At 49.3% G+C, this 20491-nt stretch overlaps 2 protein-coding genes across 4 annotated transcripts in view; one reads left to right on the top strand and one right to left on the bottom strand.

Moving 5' to 3' along the window:
• The window catches only part of FLNB (filamin B), a 76012-nt gene extending 63282 nt beyond the window's left edge, over positions 1–12730 (top strand). For 2 of the 3 annotated variants that reach the window (XM_072347854.1, XM_072347852.1), the window contains 13 exons: positions 308–481; positions 635–793; positions 1138–1341; positions 1894–2046; positions 2363–2485; positions 3017–3283; positions 3587–3724; positions 3815–3930; positions 5714–5846; positions 6894–7070; positions 9368–9586; positions 10476–10679; positions 10967–12730. In XM_072347854.1, coding sequence (XP_072203955.1) covers positions 308–481; positions 635–793; positions 1138–1341; positions 1894–2046; positions 2363–2485; positions 3017–3283; positions 3587–3724; positions 3815–3930; positions 5714–5846; positions 6894–7070; positions 9368–9586; positions 10476–10679; positions 10967–11154 — 2255 coding nt within the window. In that variant the 3' untranslated portion in view covers positions 11155–12730. The remainder of the gene's footprint in view (positions 1–307; positions 482–634; positions 794–1137; positions 1342–1893; positions 2047–2362; positions 2486–3016; positions 3284–3586; positions 3725–3814; positions 3931–5713; positions 5847–6893; positions 7071–9367; positions 9587–10475; positions 10680–10966) is intronic. The other variant, XM_072347853.1, reaches the window with a different exon arrangement.
• Positions 12731–15042: 2312 nt separating this feature from the next.
• Positions 15043–18464, bottom strand: DNASE1L3 (deoxyribonuclease 1L3). The gene is made up of 8 exons (XM_072347466.1): positions 18219–18464; positions 17113–17201; positions 16695–16787; positions 16453–16565; positions 16018–16130; positions 15768–15925; positions 15554–15650; positions 15043–15369 (listed from the first exon to the last, which is right to left on the bottom strand). Exons 1-8 carry the CDS (start codon positions 18348–18350, stop codon positions 15241–15243), a joined length of 924 nt encoding a protein of 307 aa, XP_072203567.1. The 5' UTR covers positions 18351–18464; the 3' UTR covers positions 15043–15240.
• Between the last annotated feature and the right edge of the window lie 2027 nt (positions 18465–20491).

Genomic DNA, 20491 nt, shown 5'->3' with positions numbered 1-20491 from the left:
ACTTTTTCACAAGAACAGTAGATTCAGATGTGGTATAGAGTGCAAATGATTCACTTGATTAAAAATAAACCGAAGGCAAATTCGATCTAGCAGATGCCAGCTGGGTCTGGAATCACTGTTAAGTTAATCTAACAGATTGAATGGAGTTGCAACCTTGCTGAGTTGGCCTGAGCTCTTTGCTGCTCTCCTTTAAAAAGAGAAATCGGAGCTGTATTTCCAGCACCGTATTCTGAACCTTCCTCTGTAAATGTCCTCGGTCTTGGTGTGCATGAAGATTTACAGAAATGCTGTTCTCCTTGTTTCTTAGGTGGACTGGACTTGGCTATTGAAGGACCTTCCAAAGCAGAGATCAGCTGCATTGATAACAAAGATGGGACGTGCACAGTCACCTACCTGCCTACCCTACCTGGGAACTACAGCATACTGGTCAAGTACAATGACAAGCACATCCCTGGCAGTCCATTCACAGCCAAGATTACAGGTATAAAGTTTAGACTTCTGGGAAGAACTTAAGAGTGTAAGTTGACCTCTGGTAGCATGGAGGGCCTGGTTTGTGTCAGGAAAGTGAAGTCCTCCAACTTGTTCTGCATTTAACCTCCTAATTTTTCTTACTCGTTTCTCTGTATTTCCACAGATGATAACAGAAGACGGTCCCAAGTTAAGCTTGGATCTGCTGCTGAGTTTTTGTTGGATATCAACGAGACTGATCTCAGTCTCCTGACAGCTAGCATTAAAGCCCCATCGGGTCGTGATGAGCCTTGTCTTCTGAAGAGGCTGCCCAACAACCACATTGGTAAGCCCTAACAGCCTTAATCTGAGAGCAACATAGCAGCCTCTCTTCCAGTTTTCTTTGCTACTTAAGATGACTTAATGTTTTTGCACACTTTCTTGAAGAAGTGTCAAACCAAATGGTGCAGCTGGTGAAGCAGGCTGACCTTTTCTGTTAGCATTCCAGGTTGTGACCAAACTGCTATTTGTCTGCTTATGTGAATGGTTATGTGGCCCACTAGAGAATAGCGCTTCGATATCTGTAAAGTGTTCTTTCAGTGTTTCATTTCTTGGTGTGATTAAGGCTTTATAATCAAGTGTATTGTGCATAAAAATTGAATAAGTTTGTCACATTTCTCTGCTGTGCAGGTATCTCATTCATTCCACGGGAAGTAGGAGAACATCTGGTTAGCATCAAGAAAAATGGGAACCATGTACCAAACAGCCCTGTGACAATCATGGTGGTCCAGTCTGAGATAGGAGATGCCAGACGAGCAAGAGTGTATGGACGTGGTTTGGTGGAAGGGCGAACCTTCGAAATGTGTGACTTTATTGTAGACACAAGAGATGCAGGTTAGTTTGATTGCAAAGGAACTCTCTAAAGGACAATGCTGTCTTCCTCTGCAAGGGATGATCAGGTCACAGGCTGCAAAGCATTCTGCTTGTAATGCATTGTTGTTGTTCTCAGTTATTAACTCTAGGCAACACTATTAATTTCTAAAATGCTTTTCATTATCTTAGCTAATGTTTTATGGTCAACAAGGGCTATTACTAACAAAGGATTTCTTTCATTTGTTGGAGCTGGGTCTAGAATCATTGTGTACAGCAAGAAGGAAATGAGGAAGATGCAATTTATTTTTGTGTTTATTTAATGTGGAGCCTTGACCAGTCTTTGAAGTTAACATTTCAACATTAGTGAAATAAAAGGGATATGGTCAGAATATCTTAGGAGCTGAATGCATGCTTAAATAAATTCTGACTTATTCAGATGACAAAAATGCTTCTAAGACACCATGCAGTGCCCACATAGTCTTTTTGAAAGAAGCTGGCTACTGACTAGCTGCTGTTTTGGGTTTGAGTCATAATATCACTGTGGAAACGTGAGGATACTTGTCTCTGTTGCAGGTTATGGTGGCATCTCCCTGGCTGTTGAAGGACCCAGCAAGGTAGATATCCAAACTGAAGACCTAGAAGATGGAACCTGCAAAGTATCTTATTTTCCAACTGTACCTGGTGTGTACATTGTGTCCACTAAGTTTGCAGATGAACATATTCCAGGTAAGTGGGAGTGTTTGGCACCTTTGTTTCATACAGCAGAGATCTTGCCTAGCTGTCTAGTGCTGGATCTGCAAGCTGAGTTGGCTGATCTGGTGCAGACCATAAGTCCCAAAGATTCAAGGAGGTTTTACCAGTACCCTCCATGCAAGAATCCAGAACTATTTTGATTACTTGGTTAGATTTCATCTGGACTTTTCTGTAAACTGGCTGTAAGACCCTCACTTTGATATGCTACAAGTTAGAGGAAACTTTTACTCTTCTCCTTGGTGCAATATACATTGAGCAGAGGAGGAATGACTTGCTGTGCTACTTGCAGGCAGCCCATTTACTGTGAAGATAAGTGGTGAGGGAAGAGTTAAGGAGAGTATCACACGAACAAGACGGGCTCCCTCTGTTGCAACAGTTGGAAGCATATGTGATCTGAACCTAAAAATTCCAGGTAAGCAGCATCCTTTTCCCCATAATCATAGCTTGCACTTGCATAGCGTAGGTGTACTTGGAGCAGTGGAAATAAGAACTTCGCTGTTGAGTTATCCTCATGTTAAGACAGCTTAGGGGAGGAACATTGGTAATGTTGGTCTCTTTGAACTGCTAAAGATAAACATATCAATGATCACCATATGGAGATATAAATACCAGGGAGGCCATAATCTGTTCTGTGTACAGCAAGCTGAAAATGGTCTGCACTGCTCAGCCTGTCTCTGGGGTTGGCTCTTAAGTGTTTGTACTGCTGTCTGGCACAGGTGAGTCACATAGGGCAGTTCTAGCTGTGGCTGCACTTATCCAACCTTCTCATCTGCCTCCATAGCACTTGGTGAGCTGTGACTGGTTGGGCTGGCTGCTCTACTGGGATGCAGCCCAGCACCTGCATGCCCCTTCTGTCATCTGCGCTGTGTAATCTGCTGAGAAAAAAAATGCACCCAATCACTCTGTCGTTCTTGTTCTTCATTTTGTGTTCTTTCCTTGTTAGAAATTGACTGCGGGGACATGACAGCCCAGGTAACTAGTCCCTCTGGAAGGAACTCCGATGCAGAAATAGTAGAAGTTGACAAAAACACCTACTGTGTCCGCTTTGTGCCACAAGAGATGGGGGTCCACACGGTGGATGTCAAATACAGAGGGCAGCCCGTGCCAGGCAGCCCCTTCCAGTTCACCGTGGGGCCACTTGGTGAGGGAGGAGCCCATAAAGTGAGAGCTGGAGGCCCAGGGCTGGAGCGTGGAGAGACGGGTGTCCCAGGTGAGTCCTGTGCCCTCAGCTTCCAGTACCCACCGGTCACAGATAAAATGGTTTCGGTTGGTCCCTATGGGAGCCTCTCTCGCCCCAGTCACTGGGGTCAGTCAGCAGAGAAACACAAGGGAATAGTATTGCTGTGTCGTGCAGGTGGGGAAACTCACGTTAAGGAAACTGCTCCCCGGGATCTTGGCACGATGTACCATTTCTCATACACGTAACTGTGGATGCTGCACGGTCTGTTAAAAAGAAGCTGGAGCCCAGCTGCAGCAAACTTACACTTGTGTGTTCTCTCATGTGCTTCAACAGCTGAGTTCAGCATATGGACACGGGAGGCTGGAGCTGGAGGACTCTCCATTGCTGTAGAAGGTCCAAGTAAAGCAGAAATTGCCTTTGAAGACCATAAAGATGGATCTTGTGGTGTATCTTACATAGTTCAAGAGCCAGGTACATATCAAGACCAAAATGTTCTGAAATAAAATTGAAGGCTACTTCCAAATACACTGAAGAAACTCTCTGCATCTTTTCTCCCCACAGGCAACTATGAGGTGTCCATAAAGTTCAATGACGAGCACATTCCTGAAAGCCCCTACCTGGTTCCCATCATCGCTCCGTCTGATGATGCTCGCAGGCTCACTGTCACTAGCCTTCAGGTGAGACATAAGGAAACATCCCACAGCTTGCCACAGAGACTGATTTCGTCCTTGTTCTCTGAGACCAAAGTGGTTGTCCTTTCTTCTTAGTGATAACCTTGCCTTGGTTAGTGCTTGGTTTCAAGTTCAGCTTGCAGACAGAGAGAGGTTTTTGGGAGCTTGGTAGCATGGGCCGGTAGAGTTGGCCCTGCTCTAGCTAGCTAGGATTTGAGGGCAGAAGGCTAGAATACATATACAGCAGGTGTTAATGTCTGATAACGAAAAAGAAGAGGAGGTAAACCTTGCTTTCCCGCCTGATTTAGCTTGGGGAGGCCCAGTCAAACCTGAAATGTGAACACGAACAGGCAATGATCATGTTGATAACTGAGCTGCTGTGTCAGCATGTGGGCTGAGAGCTGCATTTCTGCGGGCAAGAGAGTGTAGGCCGTGTAGGAACATTACTGCAGCCTTGTTTGAGGCAGATGGACAGGGCCCCACAGTGGAGTCAGGGCACAAATTCACTCTGGCTGACATCACAAAACCACACAGTCACAGCTCAGATCATCCATGAATGGTAGCAAATCTGTGTGAGTGAATTCCAGCTTTGTAGTTGGTCTGGGTTCGTCTGTTAACCTTACTATTATTTTTATGTGCATGTGTGGTTACTTGCATTAAAGTACAAGTAACATTAAAGGTTTGACTTAAACCTCCAAAGCCAGAAACTTGGAAGTGAGACTGAAAACGTGTGTCTAAATATACCGTACCTCAGTCCTCACCGAGTGGCGATTAGCAATTAAGACTTCAGTTGAGGCTTTTTTGATGTGCTCAGCCTGGACTTTGCCTGAATGTTCACTGTATAAATGAACCGCGACAGCTTGTTCCAATAGTGTCTCTTCTAACAAGGAGTTACAAGGGCGTTAATTAGTCACTGTGGTACTGATGTTTCTCTTGTGTTTCATTTAAAGACTTTTGACAGGAATACCCACTTCAGTTATGTCCTGGAGAGGCAGATAAAGCTGAGTGTTCTGTAAAGGAGCTCAGTGTGCAGCTAAACCTGCATGAAGGATTTGCTTTATATAGATCGTACCTCAGTTCTACTCAGTTGCATTTATTTACCTCTCCAGGATTTAATTGAAAACGAAGTCAGGTAAAGTATGTTCAGCATAAAGTATTGCTTCTCATAGCTGCGTGAGCTCTGCTGTGGCTGTGATGAGCAGTGCCACATGGATGCAGAACTGAGTTGCCCTCAGCAAGCAGCGCTGCATGGTGCCGATGTTCTGCAGCACAGCCACATCTGGTTCTGTGCCTTAAATTGCTTTCTCATTTTAAGACATCTTGTGGCAGCTTTCTAAATGTGACCTCTTGTGGCAAATATAAACGTGCCTATTACTCTTTCAGACAGTGGGATTATCAGAGGCTTTTCCCCTGAATGAATCTGGAGTGAATGAACAGGCTGATAATGGAGCTTAAACATCCTTTAAATCGAGTGCCTGAATACAGGGGCCTGATCTCAGTGATAATGGCAAGGCTTGTAAACATGCCTTTGCCTGATCTGACAAAGTGTTGTCTGGCTTCCAAAAATGGTCTGGGACTATTGAAAGGATCAGCCTAGTGGATGTGGGCGACTTAAGTCGGTCGCTGTGTAAGAGTGAAAAACCTTCTGATCTGAGAATTACTGTAGGTCACAACGCTGTCCTTTGTTGAAATCTGAAAAATTGTACTGAAATGATTATTTCTCTTCCTCACGTCTTGTACTGTTTGAAACAACATTTTAAGTTTGGTAATCTGACTGTTGCATTCTCAGGAGTCTGGATTAAAAGTTAATCAGCCGGCATCCTTTGCTATAAGGCTGAACGGGGCAAAGGGCAAGATTGATGCTAAAGTCCACAGCCCCTCCGGAGCTGTAGAAGAGTGCCATGTGTCTGAGCTGGAGCCAGGTGAGAACGGCTTTACGTTTGTCAGAACACACAAGGTGACTTACACAAATGCTCCTTGCTTCTTAGCGAGTGGGTTGCATCCCTTGGTTTGCTAACAGCCCACCAAGGAGTGAGTTCCGTGCTTGGAGAATGGCTTTTGGCTGTCAGCAACTCTGGTAGGAATTGTTCCATCAATGCTTTTCCTAGAGAGATGATGAAATGATGGAGCCCTAACTTCTGTAAGGCACTGATATTAAAGGGCAAACTCTAAAGGGTTTTCACATGAAGTCTTGGCTTGCCAGCGAAGGTACAGCGACATTATTCATAAAGGAAGGGGCTGAAATATGATGTGGTTGTTGAATTTAGCTAATGAAGTTTATTTTTCAAAGCTACGCTTCCATCTTTGACAAATAGTTTATTTTTAACTTGCACCCGCTCCTTCATATGGAATGTCAAGGAAACTGAACGTAAGCAAACACTACAGAAAGCTCAGCACCTGTTTCAGCAATGAGCTTTTCTTTTTTCAATTGAAGTGTGAATGAATTATGGTCTGTACTGTGCCAGTCTCACTGCAGCCCAGCTGGGGAAGGTCAGTCACTCCTCTGGGTGAGCGTGCAATTGAAAATGTTAAATATCAGCAAATTGCTGAATGACTCCTAAATAAAGGTGCCGTCTCTGCAGTGTCAGTGCAGCATGCTCAGCCTGCTGGTACAGCTTGGCTTGCCTTCCCCAGCTGCTCTGTCTGCCACTGTCAGGCTGGGCTGTGGCTCAGCAGTCATGCCTAGCTCTGGGTGAGGCAATAGCTCTAAGCCTGGGCTGCAGGCCGGGTGACAGCCATCAGTTCCTTGCATACAAGGTGAAAATGCAATCCGTGACACCTCCTGTGATAAATACTTTGTTTTTCTACTTAAATAGGAGTGTAGTAGGTTGCGTGGCTGGGTTTGCTTATGCTGGGACCAGCACGTGTTGAAGTGGTGTGGAAGCCTTGCTCAGGCTGCTAACCGGTGTAAAGTTAAGCTTCTGCTGCTGTCATCTCTGAAATGTCAGAACGGCCTCTTTTCTCTGCAGACAAATACGCCGTCCGGTTCATCCCCCACGAAAATGGCATCCACTCCATCGATGTGAAGTTCAACGGGAGCCATGTGGTGGGCAGCCCCTTCAAGGTGCGCGTTGGTGAGCCCGGCCAGGCGGGCAACCCCACACTTGTCACAGCGTATGGACCAGGCCTGGAGAGCGGCACCACGGGTAACCCTTCTTGTACAGCTCCCTCTCTGGCCTTTGGCTTTCTGGAAAGAGCTAGAAGCTGTTTCCAGGCGTATTTTTACATGATTGCTGTTGCTGAGACAGCTGAACTGACACACATGCTCTGCTGACCTGGGTGCAGACTAATTTTGCTTTGTCGCATGCTCCTGAAGTCTTATAACCATCAACTAACAGGTCTGCACGCTACGCTGAGCCTCAGTGAACTTAACACCTCTGTGAACCAGCAACTGCAGCAAAAGCTCATTGGTCTGTGTGGCTGCTCTGCAGTGATGGGCAGCTGAGCTCCACGTAGGTGGTCCCCTACAGTTCTGGGGATGCTTTGGCTCAGTTCCACTTGAGAGCTGCACACATGAGGTCTGCAAAGCTTTTGCAGAGTTCTGCAGCCGTCAGGAAGCAGTCAGTGACTGCACTGCATGCGTGCTGCAGGGTGGGTGAAAGACCGAGGGGGAATGGGTGCAATCCATAGATTTATTTTGCTTCGTCCTGAAACTTGGTCATGGGCTGTAGTAGTAAAGCAGGGTTTCCAGCGGCTTGTAGTGAATGCAGTCGTTCAGCTGGCTGTCTAGTCTGAGGAGTCTCCTTTAACTTGCATTTCCCTGTTAATCCCCTGGTTGCAGGGTGCACCCAGTTAGCTTTCCCTTAGCGCTTGCCGCTCTCAGAGATTGCGAGTTAAACGTAACGTGATGTGCAAAAAGTAGGCGATGTGGTGGGTTGTGCTCTTGTTTGTAGTGTTCCGTACATGCTTCAGGTGCAGCATGAATACTGACCCCATTTATCTCCTTCGGCTGCCCCAGCTGACAGTTCTCAGCCTAAGAATGCGGATTATTTTTGTTCATTTATACGATTTTGGGCTTTTTGAGGAAAAAATATGAAAGCATTCCAGGATCTGTGCTTTGATCTGTTAAACTGTGAGCTTCTGGGGGCCACACACACTGGTGAACGGCACAGCAGAACTGTTCTTTTTTCCCCCTTTGATGTGCAAGGTGACAACGAGTTCCCTTTATTTTCATCTACTTCTGTCTTTTGTGGATTCTATGTTATATATATTTTTTTTCTTCCCCGGAAAAAGAAAGTTGTGGTTATTCGGCCAAAGCTTGTGCTGCTCTGCAGAAACCAAGCAGCTGATCTTGGAATTGTGTGGATATAGTGTGTAAAATAAAGATACTACTGCCTTCGCACGCAGCTCTAATAGGTGGAAACAAAAGCACTCGTTAATACAGCCATTGATACTGCAGGGACGGGGGGATTTTTCTCCGCCTATAAAGGTGCTCGAGGTTGTTTTCAATCCAAACAGACTTCAGCTGCAGTGCTGTTACTCTGTGCCCCCTTGTTGGCTCCTGGCTGCTGCTCGTGGCGCACTGCCCTGGGAGCTGCCGAGCAGCAGCTCTGCACAATAACCCACTGTGAGACGGCGGTGGCCGAGGGCTGAGCACCTGAACTGTGTGCCTGCAGCCTCCAACAAGGCCAGCCTTCATCTGCACAGCCTTCATCTGCACAGCCTTCATCTGCACAGCCTGCTTGTGCAGCTTCCTGCTGGATCAGTGGATTGCGGTGCTGTGCTCTGCAGGCTCTCCGAGCATTGCAACACGGCCGCCTCTTGTGCAGAGAGGCCAGAAGTTCCTCCCGTCTTTGCCATCGCACTTAACGTGCTTCAGTCTCACTGCAGTAAACTTTCCCATAGCTGTCTCGGTTCGGTCGCGCCTCTGAGCCCTTTATTCCTCGTCAGCAGCATCTGATACAGCAACCCAAAGGTCGTAAATATTTGAAGCCAGAGTTTGACAGTAAATTATGTGGGGGGACTGAGAGCCTCACTTAAATTCTTCTCGTGCTGCTGGCATTGTGTCACTGGCTTAGTATTAGCACCAGCAATTTGGTTCTGTGAACCAGATGCTGTAATTAAACAAGCTTTTGTTTCCACACGCTGCTCCGAGTGTTGTTGCAGAGCAGTTCAAACAGCCATCTCCTCCAGGAGACCTCTCAGCCCTCGTCTCTCTCACTCTCTTGAGGGCCCTTCACTGCTGATTTATGGCCCGTGTGGTGAGGCGGCTCCCAGCTGCCCTGAGCTCAGGCATGGAGGAGCCCCGAGCTGAAGGGCTCTGTTCTAAGTCGTGCCTTTCCCCTTAGAGCCGGCCTTTTAAAGCCAAAATACTTCCCTTTTGGTCCTGAAGGGATCTCCTGACCCCCTTGCACCAAGTGACTGGTTCCTGTTTTATAACTGAGGCTGCTTTTGTAACAACGGTGTAAGGAAGAGTGTGTCTTACTGTGCTACGTCTTTCTAGGGTTGCAGTCGGAGTTTTTCATTAACACGACCAAGGCTGGTCCAGGTACCCTCTCTGTTACAATTGAAGGGCCATCAAAGGTGAAAATGGACTGCCAGGAAACTCCAGAAGGTTACAAAGTCATGTACACACCCATGGCTCCAGGAAACTATTTAATTGGAGTTAAATATGGTGGACCTAACCACATAGTGGGCAGCCCCTTCAAGGCAAAGGTTACAGGTAAAAAGCTAACCAGTATTTACTGTGGGCCCGACTTACTTTGTGTCACTCAGCAAGTCTGTCCCTCAGAGACAGCGGTCAGTGGAGATGCCTGGTGCCCCAAGAGATGAGGGGCAAAGCGCTTCTCTCCATCATCCAAACCCCGGGGTAGGAGTGTCAGGGAGAGGCTGTGAGTGGGTCTCAGAGCTTGCCAGGTAGACTCCATGGAATGGCATCACGGGGGGATGCTAGACCCTGACCTAGCTCTAGGGCAGTGGGGATGTATGACTTATTACCCATTTTCCTCCCTGTGGCCTGTAGGCTACACATTTAGAGCACCAGTGATGGCCTTCTTGGTCTTGTTTTGGTGCATCTCTGGCCTGACCAAAGGCTGTTGTGTCTGGGGGCTTGTAGGTGATGTGAGGAAGGTTGGTCTTACATCTGAGGGCTCTACTCTTCAGTGCTGTGTTGAAGCACTGTTGCTTCCCCAAGCTAGAGGAACGTGGTGGTGGTGGTCTTGGGGTGGGCAGCAGGGACCGCACTCCCCTGGCTGGGACACGCTCTGCTTTCAAAATGGATTGTTGCAAAATTGCACCTGCTTTTCTGCCAACTCCAGCCATTTTTGGCGTTTGGTGATTGGAGCACAATTAACTCTTCTCCAGCAGCAAGCTTTGCTAACTGAATCCTGAAGTTCCTGTGGTCCCTTCACCACTTAAGGGCTCTGGGATGGGATTGTTGGCAGTGTTACTGGACGATGTCGGTTTAAATACCAAAGAAGGAAACTGCTCCTCTCTGAAAATGCATTTTGGATGCAGAATGCATGCTGGTCACTAGGAGGATTTCAGAACCTCCATCTAACTGCCCTATGGACGGGGTGAATCTGAGTGTCAGAAGTTTCTTCTGTTTGCAGGACAGCGACTGGTCACCCTGGGCAGCGCAAACGAAACCTCTTCCATCATGGTGGAGTCGGTGACAAGGTCATCGACCGAAACTTGCTATAGTGCCATTCCCAAATCCACCTCGGATGCCAGCAAAGTGGTTTCCCGGGGAGCAGGACTCTCAAAGGCTTTTGTGGGTCAGAAAAGCTCCTTCTCTGTGGACTGCAGCAAAGCAGGTAAGGGAGCGGGAGCCGGCTGCGTGGTTTAGCTGGATGTCTTTTGCACTGGAACAGCTTCCAGTTAATTGCGAGCTCTGCATTAGGAAAGAGGAGGAGCGTGGCTTTGTGAGCTGGCAGCTAGGAATTAATGAGAACTCTTGGCAGCTCTCTGAGACCTGATCTGCTTTAGCTGTAAATCTGCATTTTGCAGAGTTAAAATTCAGAGCTTGAGGTGATGATCTGGCTGTAAAAACATCGCGCGTGTTTGTTTAAGTGCATGGCTGCTAACTGCTATTTTGCCATAGGTTCAAATATGCTGTTAGTCGGTGTCCACGGACCTACAATCCCATGTGAAGAGGTATCCATCAAGCATCTGGGCAACCACCAGTACAACGTGACGTATGTGGTTAAGGAGAGGGGCGACTACGTCCTGGCAGTGAAGTGGGGTGATGAGCACATCCCTGGGAGCCCATTCCACGTCTCAGTTCCCTAAACCCACCCCGCGTCCGTCGCTCTGTACGTTCACAGCTCGGCCGCAGAGTTATACTGGGTGCAGTCCTGTTGCAAATTGCAGTATCTAGATACCCACGGCTCACATTTCAATACACTCAGAAGTAACTTCTGTAACGTTTTTTACAAGCATTTCACTTCTATCCTACTTATCAACGTAACACGAATCTATTTAATGTCCTCCTCAAATTGTACCTTTGCAGTGCTGTCCAGGTCACTGTTTGGAGAATCATATGGATAACTAGACACTAATTTCCCTTGTGGATGTTAAAGACTTTAGATGTTAATTGAAAACTGGAATTAGTCTTTGTAATTGGGTATCTTAACTACTGATTTTATTTGACTGGAGACTTTACATTTTAGTTATGGAATATGACTTGGGCTGTCCCCAGTTCAAATTCTTTTCTGTAAAGAAATGAGATGAAACTGGTACTATGATAGGTGCCTTTGTATACTTGATCCATTTTAACGCTGAACATTATAGAAGGCTACTAAAAGTGGCCGTACCACTCAAATTTGAAACATTTTTGGGAATGCTTTGCTAACGGTTTACATTTAGGAAGAGTTCATCTTTTATAGCGGACCAAAAGCAGACTGAACATTGCTTCCTGGGCACTCGCAGCCTTTACGTTAATGCTTTGTAAATCTGTACTGGTAGCTTTTTTGGCCACGATGTTAGCAATGTGCTTTTTAATTAGCTCGGGATTCTGGAGAAATTCCCCAAGCTTTGTTTTACAGGTAACTCCCAGCTGATTTATTGTTGTCTTAAGAACAGCCCCACTTTGGCTGGGTTAAAGAGAGCCCTTTGCTTGCCACGTCAGTCCTGTTCTCATCTGAGCAATCCCACAATCCACGTGGGTCAGAGCATGGCAGCGTATGGAGGCTGCTGGCTGTTAAGTGAGATGGTGCAAAGCCAGCCTGGGGATGGACCCACATTGTACTTGGGTACCGGGGGGGGGAGGGTGTAAATCTGCTGATAGCAGCGTCATGAACCAACAAACCCTGTTTGCTGCAAGCATTTTATTCTGTCTCAGTCCAAGGACGTGCCCAAGTCATGCTCATCTCCTCTGAAATTCTCTTCCATGCTCTGGAGGGGATTCCCATCTGGAGTCGAGGAGTGAGAACTTCCATTGTGAGTCATGTTTGTCCTGGGTTACTCAATACCGCTTTCCGAGTGCGTACCTGAATTGCCGTCAGCTGCTGGGGCTTTAGTACAGCTCTCCACATGAGCTTTAACTCTGCTATTAGGACGAGGTAGGATTTGTTCAGAACCTTTTGAAACGTCACTGTCTGTCCCTATGGAGAAGTTCACGCTTTCAGTTCTGTAGTTACGTCGGATGCACTACCCGTGAGCACAGTTGATTGGGGAAATAAAGGAAGGTTGGGGTGTGTTTTGTTTTTTACTGTGCTTTTTTTGTGTGTGCCTTAATGTGAAATGCTCACCATGTTGTAAACTAGGAAGTGAAAAACAAAATAAACTGGAATAAAATGCAGGATTGTAAAATTGTATCTTATAACTTATTAAATAGAAATGTTTGCTTCATTAAAATGTGCATGTTAAAAACAACGCTGGGTTCTTTTCCTATGTAGTCCATCACCTCCCACCAGGCTCCAGCCTGGCTATGGCTCAGGGCCCAGCGTGGTACGTGGGGTGGCACTGTGGCAGTGAGCAGGAGGTGGATCCCAGCGGCACCTCGGCTCCAGGGCACGGCCATGGCAACCAGCAGCTGTTTTCCAAAACACATCTCCTGCCCGGAGCACTGCTGAGACCTGAGCCACAGCGGGCTGCTGGTGGCTGCCAAGGACTTTCCTGCCCCAGGTTTATCAGGTGGTTTCCTTTCTGCAGTTAGCTGTGTTTCATAAGCTTTGTGCAATGTCAGCTCCAAGCTCCTGTTTGGAGTTCGGGACACCAGAACACTCTGAGTAAACCTGAGAGCCAGCATGGCCGTGCAGGTTTGTAGCACACCTGGGTGCTGCTCAGCACCGAGCTGTGTGAACTGTTCATTTCTATATTGTGTGCTCAGAGAAGACCTGGGGGCTGTCACCGCATCTGCCTGGGTTTGCAGCCTCTGTCACCATTAATCTGACCAGATTTGAAGTGCCTTCTTCCCATAACACAAACGAAAGGCTCGTTTATGTAAGTTAAAAGAGAAAAATAGTGAACTCCGATGGTTCCCATGCTCTCTCCTGTGCCCTGGAGCGCTGCAGGGCTCCTTGCGGGCACGGCGCATCAGGGCGGTGTCGGGGGCAGCTCTGGATGGAGGCACGGAGCTCTGAGCCGCATCCTTCCCCACGCTGGGTTTGCTGCGGGGTGTGGGCCCGAGCAACGCGCGGACATCGGGATTTACGGCCGAGCCACCAGGGGGGGCCCGAATGATATTTATTGCGAGGAAACGGGGCTGCGCTGGGGCTGCGACGGGGTGTTCGCTGCGTGAGGCCGTGCGCCTATGGAGTCCTATGGAGCGCCTTGTGCGCTCTGTCTGCGCTTGGCCGGGGCCGGCGTGGGGGAAGCGTGGAGCTTGGAGCCGCAGAAGAGCCCTTTGTTTGTGCCCCAGCCCCCAGACCTGGCTCGACGAGACGAAGTCTCTCTGGGCCGCTTCTGGTTTCTAGCACAAAACTCCCGCCCGGCAGTAAATAAGGCTCAGCCTCCTTCAGCTAAAAAGGGCTTTGTTCTGCTGTGGACCCCATGCTGTGGCTCCGGTTATTTAAAGCCCTTTGCAGCGGGGAGAGCTGGGTGATGGTCCCCTGGTGCAGAACTCAGGAACTACCAAACACGTGGGATATATTTGCAATACCGCCTGATGAACGCATGCAATACACAAGGGATATCTCCTGAGACCTCCCCTGCTGATGGTGCAGGCGTTGGACACCTCCCAACCCCCCTCCGATGCTGTGAATGGTGCATGGATGCTGCCTGCCCGGAGTGGGGCATCTCTGCACCCTCTGTGCAAGGATGTTCTCTGTAGCTCAGGGTCTTCTCCTCTGTGCCACAGCAGCCACAGAGTGGCAGCTGCTGACATGGTGCCCCAGGCTGCAGCAGTTAATTGGGTTCTGAACATGCCTCCTGTTTCCAAAGGCTGGGTGAGGCACTGTATGTGCTGTTGCAAATAGGAATGAACTTTATCAGCACGGCCGAGTCATATTTACCTATTTTTCATGATTGAATTTCTCCATTACAGCTCTTGTGGAGGGAGCGTCCCTCCTTTGTGCAGTTCCTCTCTCTGAGAGGCAGGAGGAGGCTGTTGTGTGCACTGAGATGTGGGGCCAGAGACCCAGATTGATTTCAGCCTTCTCATAAGGCATTGCTGCTGTCAGCCAGACAGTGGCATTTCCATAAAAATCCCAGTGTAAATATTTGCTCTAAATCAGGGCTCTTTCTTTCCTATTGCCTCGGCTGGAGCATTAATCAAGGCAGCTTATGAAACGCTGTATCGCTTTCAGATTAATTGCTGCTGAAAGTCAGGGCACTCGCTGTCCCCCACTGGCACGATCTGCTCCACATTCCCTCTCCCCAGACAGACCCTTTGCACAAAAGCTGAACTGTTTCCTCCCCCACAGGCTGTATCTGTTTGCCAGCAGACAAAGCAAGGGGAGCGCATTAAGGTGAATATTTGCCTCTACGAACCGCTGGATTATTTGCACATTTCTGATGCCTTCCGTGTGACAAGGCAGGCACTAAATACAGTGATCTGAGAAAGCAAAGTACCCTGAGACTAAATAAGCACTATTCAGTGATGTCTGGTTTACTGCTCAATTTTCAGCCACCCATGGGGAGGTGCAGAGCCCCTCTGTGTGCTATGGGTACACTGTGAAGCTTTTTGTCTGTGCGTTACCATTTCATGCTTGTGAGCAGTGCGGGACGCTCAGCACGCTGCTTCTAGCTGATTTATTTGCACTGAGCTTACAATCAAGAAGGTTCCATTCACCTTCAGACCAAAAACGTTTGAAATGTGACAAAATCTTTGTTTTCCTGCTAAATACTGCACCGGCTGTGAGCACGTCAGCCCCGCTCAGCTGGCAGACCTGCTGGCATCCTTGTGTTCTCATTGTGCGAGTGGACCCGGCGTGCTCATGAGCCCGAGCGGCGGTTCTTTCTTGCTCTCCCCTTCCTTGAGAACTTGGATTTTATCCAGTTGAAGAAGCCGCCGCGCGCCTTCAGCTCAAACTCCACTGGGAAGTGGTCGCTCACCCCCAGAGCCTGCAGGAGATGGGGATGGGGAGGTGGGAAGGGGGTGCACTGCACCGCTCTGGGTGGGTGCAGCTCTATAGATTAAGCTGTGCACGTGTGCATCTCCTGCTGCATGGCTGGGCACTGCTGGCCCTGCTTTGGCCAAGGGTCTGGTGCCCGGGGTGCCCTGCTGCATGGGATGGGCTGTGCCTACCTGCTCCTCACTCATCTGAAAAGCCGTCTGGAAATCAAAGATGTTAGCGGAGTGTGGCACGACGGCCTGGCTGAGCTGCTCCCCACTGACCACGATCCTGCAGGAAAGGGAATGGGGCACTGGTAGGGGCTGCAATGAGTTGATGGCCTCCGTGTGGTCACAGCTGCAAATGGTGCATAGGGTGTTATAAGCAGGGGGAGGTTAGGCTGGGAACCTGTCATAGGGGCAGCTGGTGCTCCTCCTGACTGTTGTGTCGTTTCTGTCACCGATGAGCCAGGTAAACTCCGAGCTCGTCCTCAGGCGGATGCTCTGCCAATGCTTCCGTGGAACGTAGCTGCACCCCGCGTTGAAGTCCCCCATGAAGACAAAGTTCTGCAAGGCAGAGAGCGGCTCAAAGGCACTTATGAGGATGGCTCTTTAAAATGAGACCAGCAGGAGCCTTCGTGCTCCCCAGGGTGACCAACCTTGGTGCCCCAGTGCTGCTTTATGTCCAAATACACATCGTAGAGCTCATCAATCTCCCGTACCGCCATCTCTGGTGCAGTGTGCAGAGGGACTATAGCAAACTCGTTGACAGCTTAAAAACAAGGCAAAAAAACAACAACAACAACAACAACAAAAAACCACAAAAAAACAAGAAACAAGGAAAAAAAAATACAGTGGTTAAACACAGAATGAATCACAAAGAAAAACAAACTGGTTGGGAAGACAGAAGGATTCCTAAGGAAGAAACATCTTTGGCTGCACATCAGAGGGCGTTTGCTGTGTAATGGCAGCATCCCCAGCTCAAGATCATCAGCTGAGGCCGGGCTGAGGACATGGGGACGTGCTGTGAAGCCTGGGCTGCTGAGGTGTGGGCACTGCAATGGAGGGACAATGCGCTGCTGAGGGCATCTCACCAGTTTTTGGTGACTGGAACCAGATGATGAAGGGCTCTCGGGAGAAGGCGTCCTCATCCCCAGGCTGGGTGTCGGGGTACTGGTAGGTTCGTATCACTGACACCAGATTTCTCCTGCAACAGAACGGTGGGGATCCTACTGGTGGTGGCTGTGCTGTGACATCCAGAGATGCTGCCCCAGCCCTGGTGTGCATCCTGTCCCCACAGGGCGATGCACTGGGAGGGGGTGCCACCCACCCTTACCTGTAGAGGAAGGCATACTGCTCCTTGTATCTATTCCTGCCCAGCCGCCCGCTGACCACGCAGCTGTACTCCTCCCTGTTCCCTTTCGTCTGCCTGGAAGGAGAGGGGCTGCTTAGTGAATTCCCCAATGTGAAAGGTGGATACACTGACCACACTTCTCCAAAAACACATCCCCTGCATCAGCCTGGAGCCAGATTTGCCCTGCCCAGCCCAGCCCAGTTCTCTCCCCACCACTTTCCCTGCAGCACGGAGCTGCAGAGCTGAGCACAGACCGAGCATCCTTCCCAATAACCGCCTCCTGCAAGATTTATTGTCTTTAGAAATATGCAGCCCGGGCCACTGTTGGAGCAGGTTGGGTGGCACAAAGCTGCCCGCCTGCCCCAGCAGCCTCCTGCCCATACACAACACACCGCCTTACCCAGCCAGCTGCTGTATGAGCAAGGGACACGTTCTGTTCTTGTTCTCCTTTATCTCCATCAGCAGCATGATGTCACAGCGAGAGATGATCTGCAGTGGGAAAGAGCAGAGGCAAGCCTGTGCTTGGTGTGTTTGGGGGCGTTAGGGAGGAGTGGGGAAGAAGTGGTTGCTGCTGTGCAGCTGTTGGAAAGGCCCCGGACGTGGGCAGCAGTGCGAGCAAAGCCCTTCTCCTTTTGGCACTGGGAGAGGGAACTGGGAGCAGAGCGGTTTCAGCTCTGCAGGGAAGGGGCAGCGTGGGCTGGTTTTGTTTCTCTCCAAACCTTGTGGGGGCCATTCGTGGGGAAAACAAAGCCCTTTCTGCCCCCTGAAACTGTAAATACACTGCCCCTCGTTTATTTATCCCACCCATAGTTCTGACTGCACTATGGACAGCCCAGAAGTGCCAGTCTGGCCTCTCTGCAGTGCAGAACAGCTCAAAGAGCAGCAGCAGCACAAAGAGCAGCAGCAGCAGCCCCAGAGCCGCAGCCTGGCACAGAGTGCTGCCCCATGTCCCTGCTGCTGTGTTGTGGGCGGCACTGCCGAGCTGTGAGGCTGAACGTGGCTCCTTCCATGTTAAACCAAGTCATCTCCACAGAGCCGGCAAGATGGTGAGGCTTTGTCTAAAGAAATCTGCAATCAGGCTTTGCAGTTCTGCGCCACTCTCCAAGATGAGTCTCTGCTGTCTTGAGAATACATTTAATTAGGCAAGAATGTTTCAGAATAATTAGCACTTAAGCAAGGTAAAGAGCATATCACAAAGCAAAGCTCTGTGGGTTCCAAGCAAAACCTGCTTTTACTGTGCAGAAAGGTTTTCATCCATTCCTAACTCAAATTCCAAAGGAAATAGCAAGTGCTGCCTGTGCTGTACTCTCACGCAAGCTGAAAGCACTGTAAGTGCTCCACTCCACTGCAGCCTTGACTCTCACTTTAACAGCATGAATGGTTTCAATTATTTACCCATTCTTCCACTGGAAACTCAAGTACGAATAAAGAAATGAAGCACAAGACGGTGCGGATGAGAAGCCCACACTAAGCTCCACGTCTGTCCCACCCTGACAGTGAACGTACCTTCACCACAGCATCCAGCACCTCAGCTCTGGCTATTTTGGCTTCTCCGAAAGACCTCACGTTGAAGGAGCAGATCCTCAGGCTCAGAGATGGGTTGAAACAGAGGAGCGAAAACAAGACAAAGAACAACATCTTCGGGGACTTAGACAAAATGAGCAGCTGTGAGCGTGCCTGTTAATATGTGCACATGTGTTTTTGTGTATTCGTCCCTCTGCGGCCAGCTGAGAGGTCAGAATGCTCAGCTGTGTCAATCAAGAACAGGAATTGCCATTTCCTCCTTTCCCTCACTTCCATCTTCCAAAGAAGCGCTGGGACGCTGATGCTGCTCTGAGGACAGCCCACTTTTCTGAGCCAAGTACTGAGCCCAGAAGGGGCCGTGGCTCTGCCAGACCCTCAGTGAGAGGCAAAGAGCCTGGGGAGCTGGGAGTGCTGGATGGGGTCTGATGGGCACTGATGGTGGGCACCAAGGATCTGGTGAAAGGTGGTGGCACACCCTGAACATGGGCAGGACGAGCTCTGAAAGAAAAGGGCCTTTCCACACACTTACCATCTCAGTGTCTAAAAGCACGTGTTTGCTGCAGGGCCCATAGGGGCTGTAGCCCTGAGCTCCATGCCCTGCCTCCCTGCCAAGGGCAGCTTCTGTGTCAGGCTGACTCAGCTCCCACCTCATGAACGTAGTAGCACGAGGTGACCTTGCTGGGGATCCAGCTCCTCCCTGCACTGCTTTATCTCCTTCTACCCTTTGTACTACACTGTAATGCAGAGGTGGTGCAGCTCAGGCTGTCCCGCTCTTGCACAAGAGCAGGAGAGGTGCTGGCTGCTGAGCTGGGTGCATCCCCACCCATCCCTGCCACGTGTGGCCGTGGTATCCCCCATGCTGGCCAAGAGCACACCTTCTGCTTTGCTGCAGACTGGTTTTTCCTTTGTTTTTGCTTCCAAGCAACAACTGCAGGCTGTCCTCCCAATCACCCCATAAAGCTGCTCCATGAGGTCCATTCTCTGGCTAGAGGTGTGGGTGGTGAGGCTCTGGGCTCACAGCAGCACCACGTAGGTTCTGCAGTTCTGCTATTTCTGGAGCGATGCTTCAGCTCTCCATCCTCCTCCCCTCTCAGGAAGATTCTGAGGAACAGGCGAGGCAGGATGTGTCTGAATGCGCCCTATGGCAAAGCAGGGGCACAGGATGTCTGGAGCAATCCTCCACCCAGCGGCTGGGCTGCTTCCTCTCATAGAATCATAGAATCATTAAGATTGGAAAAGAGCTCTAGGATCACCTAGTCCAGCTGTCCTTGCTGAGCCCAATCCCCTGGTAATCCCTCTCACTATTGCCTGGCTGCCACGTGGGGCACTACTGAAAATGGTGGCTGGCTGCACAGGCCATGGGGCAGGCTGAAGCAGGGCAGCATGACCACATGCCCGCTGCTGGTCAGGGTGGTACTGGGCACACACAAGGACCTTTGGGCTCCTGGCAGACTTGGACAGCCATCTGACAGTGGTTAATAGTCCTATCTTGGAGTTTCTGGTTAATAAATAACAAAGCATTCAGGCTGCTAAAGTTTGAAACCAGGCTACAGACCAAATATGGCCATTTGGGAAAGGTGGCTCCAACAGCAGTTGTCCTTGCATTACCCTAAGGTTATCTAGAGTTAGTTGGAGGTAAAAAGGTGACATGCAGGGCAAAGGGTACGTGTTTGGATTCAGTAGGATCTTGTCAATACAGAGCCCTTGTTTGCAGCCCTACCTTGAGCAAGGCCACATAGCTGAGGTGCAAAACTTGGGGTGCTCACCTCTCACATGTGAGATGAAGAGGTTATTGAGACATCCAGCATGGACTCAACAAGGACACAGATCGTCTATGACCCATCTGGTGGCCTCTGTGATGGAGTGACAGCAATGGTGGACAAAAGGAGGGCAACTGACTTTTGCAAAGCCTTTGGCATGGTCCCACATTACATCTTTATCTCTAAATTGGAGAGATAAGGACTTGAAGGCTGAGCTATTTGGTGGGTAAAGAATTGGCTGGATGGTTGTAGCGAGAGAGTTGTTGTCAATGGCTCTATGTCCAGATGTCCATATGAACCAGCAGTGTGCTCTTGCAGCCTAGAAAGCACAGTCCTCTAGGCTGCATCAACAGAGGTGTGACTGTCAGGGCTACTCTGCCCTTGTGAGGCCCCGCCTGAGCTACTGTGTCTCCTCCAACCTAAGCCATTCTATGACTCTATGAAATGAAACAAAGCCCTCGGCACACGCTGATTACAACAGACCTTGGGATTACA

Source organism: Excalfactoria chinensis, chromosome 12 (assembly GCF_039878825.1).
Source record: "Excalfactoria chinensis isolate bCotChi1 chromosome 12, bCotChi1.hap2, whole genome shotgun sequence".
In the NCBI taxonomy this organism is placed as follows: Eukaryota; Metazoa; Chordata; class Aves; order Galliformes; family Phasianidae; genus Excalfactoria; species Excalfactoria chinensis.
Note: the sequence above shows the minus strand (reverse complement) of the source record. Positions and strands in the feature narration are given on the sequence as shown.